At 52.5% G+C, this 3846-nt stretch overlaps 1 protein-coding gene across 1 annotated transcript; it reads left to right on the top strand.

The window, feature by feature from the left end:
* Nucleotides 1-1387: 1387 nt before the first annotated feature.
* LOC127336531 (FCS-Like Zinc finger 17-like) lies at nucleotides 1388-2085 on the top strand. Its single transcript, XM_051363351.2, has one exon. It carries the CDS (start codon nucleotides 1505-1507, stop codon nucleotides 1793-1795), a length of 291 nt encoding a protein of 96 aa, XP_051219311.1. The 5' UTR covers nucleotides 1388-1504; the 3' UTR covers nucleotides 1796-2085.
* The last annotated feature ends 1761 nt before the right edge of the window (nucleotides 2086-3846 follow it).

The raw sequence follows: 3846 nt of genomic DNA, 5'->3' as shown, positions 1-3846 counted from the left end.
AAACGGAGGTAGTAGATAAAATATAGTGCTAGTCCAATCACATACATGCATAAGGCTAAATTCATTAAATTTAGATACAATTCTAAGAGACAAGGCCTTGTAGAGTTGTTTTCATCAGAGACAATGCATTGTGAAAAGGCATCATAGACTCATAGTACTATACGAAAAATTCTTGTATCTTCTCAGAAAATAACATATGCATTATGATAACAAGTGTGTCCTGTTGGCCTATTATTTCCGTGGCTAACCATGTGCGGCACCCTGTCCCGGAAGTTGGCGAAAAGGCTGGCTGGCTAATTATTAGCCTTAGCACGATCATGTTAGTTTAAACCGATCGGATCCAACTCATGATGCAGATTTGATGCCCAGGATTCCAACCAGAGGGACAGCAATTTCCTCCATGTTTACAATCTAAGGGTAAATATTGGGTGTGACTAGTTTTCAACCGACAGAGAACTAAATTCGTTCGTAGTTAGATGTTGTCATCAAATTCAGTTGCAACTCCTTTTGCAGCTCATGAGTAGCACGAATGAAGATGCAAATCAAATAGTGTAAGATTTAATTGAACACGAATTTAGTTTTCCGCTAGCTAAGAACTAGCAAATCCCGCGGATATTTACATAGACTTTTCTGGAGAAGAGTATTCATTTTCACGGCGAAAAGTATAGCGACTATAAACTTGAAAAAAAACATACCCTAGAACATGTATTCGTACAGGGTTCTTGAATTTAGAATCGGTCGATGACGCCTCAATTTGGCTCCCCGGCTCACTTGAGCTCTTCATTTTGGAAGTACTAAAAACGCATTTTAACATTTCTAAAATAATCTGAAAATATGCTTGGATAGGAAACAATGTCTAGTTTTTGCGTGTGAAGTCTCAATGCATTCCACCCTACACAAAAAAATTATCGATCTAGGTGTTTGTCAAAATTATCGATCACTATATGTACTTGTTTTTTTTCAGAATTTTTGTAAACTTCAAACATTAATGTAAAACTTTTTAAATAAAGGGATCCAATAAGTTGGGCTCCAGATACATTTTCCGTAGACCACTATCGCTAGCACACAGTTTGCGGGTACAACAAGAGCGACGTTTCTGGAGCGGCCTCTCTCCGTCTCTGTCAGGCGGCGGGACCCGCGTCCACGTCTCTCGGACAACACAACATGGTGCCTGTCGTTTTCGTCGCGGTGGAGCCACGTAGGTGGCCAGCGTCTGCAGCCGGGCCACCCACCGTATGGCACCGCGGGTCCGTGGGTCATACCCCCAATAGAAAACACCAAAACCACTCTGGCGCCCGGTATTGCCTGAGCCCGTGTGCGATGTGCTCGTCTCGCCCGAGCCGAACCAGTTTCCGTCGCCTCGCTGCGCCCGTCGCCCTGCCGCGCAGCCATATATGCCCAGCCTCCCCCATCGCTCTCCCCACACAACTCGCTCGCTCACTCTTCCTCCCGCACCTGCACCAGCAAGCGCACCGCGAAGCTTCGCTACCTACAGACATACCTTATGGCGGCGTCCGTAGCCTGCTCCTTCTTCTTCGACGCCGAGCCGCTCGGCGAGCCCGGCATGCCCGCGCAGGACGCGTGCGCGCTGTGCGCCAAGCAGCTCGCCCGCGACAGCGACGTCTTCATGTACAGAGGGGACACGCCCTTCTGCAGCCAGGACTGCCGCGACTACCAGATGCGCCTCGACGCCAGGCAGGCGGCCAAGGCGGCTGCCCGGAGGCAGTTCTCGTCGGCGACGGCGTCTGCGCGAGGGCACCGGGAGGAGTCCAGGGAGGTGCCCGTCGCCAGCTAACTGACGAGAGTGCGAACCTTGGTACACCAGTGGCATGGCATGCTCCAAGTGCCGGCGCCTGCGTGCGCCTAGGCCCCGGCGATCTAGCTGATTCAGCTGTCGCAGATCGATCTTTTAGCATAGTACCTAGACCAAGTGACTTGCCTTGGCTGGAGATCCCCGTTTTTGATTTGATCCTTTGGGGTTGGGTATAATGAGGAGAGCCGGTGTGCAAGAACACCGTGGCTGTGTAATTATTCCAGGCAATCTTATAAAGAGTGTTGTCTTGCCAATTTTTGACCGATATCAAATCTTATTTTCCCCTTTTGAGTATATAAGTTTTTTAACTAGCAGATCCTGATCGGAAGGTACATACAAACGATGCAAGATTGATCAAAAATTACGAGTGATCAACGGCACAATTATGTGCATCTTCCACTCAACAGGCTAAACAGCGCCTCTGCTTTGATTCATTTTGCTTAACACAAAAGTACTACTCCGGTACTCCCATCGTCCGTGTGTTCTCCGCATGCTTTCGGTGCAAACGAACTGCTGCTCCTCGTGATGAGAGCTAATCTCTACTACTTAAAAAGACTAAAGTGGTTCCTTATTCTGCCCACACATCAATACGTCCTTCGTCCATTTCGTCGTCGTCGCACCCCTCACTCTGGCCCCACCTCAACCGAACCCATCTCTACTCCCGCACCCCGCCCTCCACTCTCTCCTCTCGCATCCGCCTCCTCCTCGTCTATCACCGCCACCACCACGCCGATCTGGCCGCCATTGCCATCTCCTCGGATGCCACCGCCTCCACCGCGTGGACCCGGCCGCCATCACCATGTCCTTGTCTGTCACCGAGGAGAAGAAAATCACGATCCCCTACCACCGCCTCTCCCATCTCGCATAGCGCCGCCGATCCCAACTCTCGTCGCGCACCTTCCATGACTGACTCCCCCTGTTGTGGGTATACTTCATGGGTGTACCATCGACAGTGCCTAGATCCGGCAAGCCCGGGTGGCCCACAGATGGTGATGAGGCATGTGGCCCATCGGGCGGCCCAGTTGCTGTTGATCATGAAGGAAGAAGTCCAGCCCAGGATCAGTAAGCCGGATCCGTACCGACATTAGGAGGAACCCGGATCCGCGGAGGCCCGTGAGGAACCCGGATCCAGTACGACGTATATGGAAGGCGGATCCTTGACGTACACGGCAAGACATTGTACCGTAGTTAGGCTATCTGTAATCCGGCTAGGACTCTCCATGTAAACCCTAGATCCGTGCGCCTTTATAAGCCGGATCCTGGGAGCCCTAGAGGCAGAACAACAACTCATTGTAACAACGCGAAAGCGCCCAGATAATTCCAGACAAGCAGCAGTAGGCCCTGTCATCGTGCAGGTGTTCCGAAGCTGGGTAAATCGCGTACCACCGTCCCGTGTGCACTCCGCCCTATGGCCCCTACTTCTTCTCCCCCTCGTGAGGATCCCTCCTCCGAGGTACCGTCGATTAGGCAACAACAGTTGGCGCCCACCGTGGGGCCTGTGGCGTCTGGAGGCCGGAACCGGGAGGGTTCCGCCGTGGGAAGCTACGACGACACCATCGCTGTGGGGCGCGTCCTCTACGCCGGAAATCTACCGATCGTCCCTCCGGATGAGTGTTGGATTCCGGCTAGGACAAACCCCGTCAAGCTCTCCATCGTCCCAATTGGCGGCATACACATCTTCATCGGGGAAACCGTCGATTCCGACGGAAACCCACTGGTAAGTAACGCAGACGCGACCGCCGCAGAGCTGGACGCAGTCGCGAAGATACGATCTGAGATGCAGGAGCTTCCCAAGGAAGATTCCGCCTCGGATCTGGAATTTTCAAAGCCCACCCAATCCGCCCCTGTGCAGGAAACAACGGTGGAAGACCAATGCAGATCCGCCTGGGTCTCCCAGGTGTTAGAAAAGCAGAGGTGCCACTTCGTACACTTCTTGGCCCATACCGCCGGTACCGCCCCTCAAGAAGACGGAGCTGGTCTGAGCAGTAGAGGCACCGGTAAAACGCCGCAGATCCGGATCGGGCCGAGCACTG

Source organism: Lolium perenne, chromosome 2 (genome assembly GCF_019359855.2).
Source record: "Lolium perenne isolate Kyuss_39 chromosome 2, Kyuss_2.0, whole genome shotgun sequence".
NCBI classification, from domain to species: domain Eukaryota; kingdom Viridiplantae; phylum Streptophyta; class Magnoliopsida; order Poales; family Poaceae; genus Lolium; species Lolium perenne.
The sequence above is the reverse complement of the archived record's forward strand: the minus strand, read 5'-3'. Positions and strand labels throughout refer to the sequence as shown.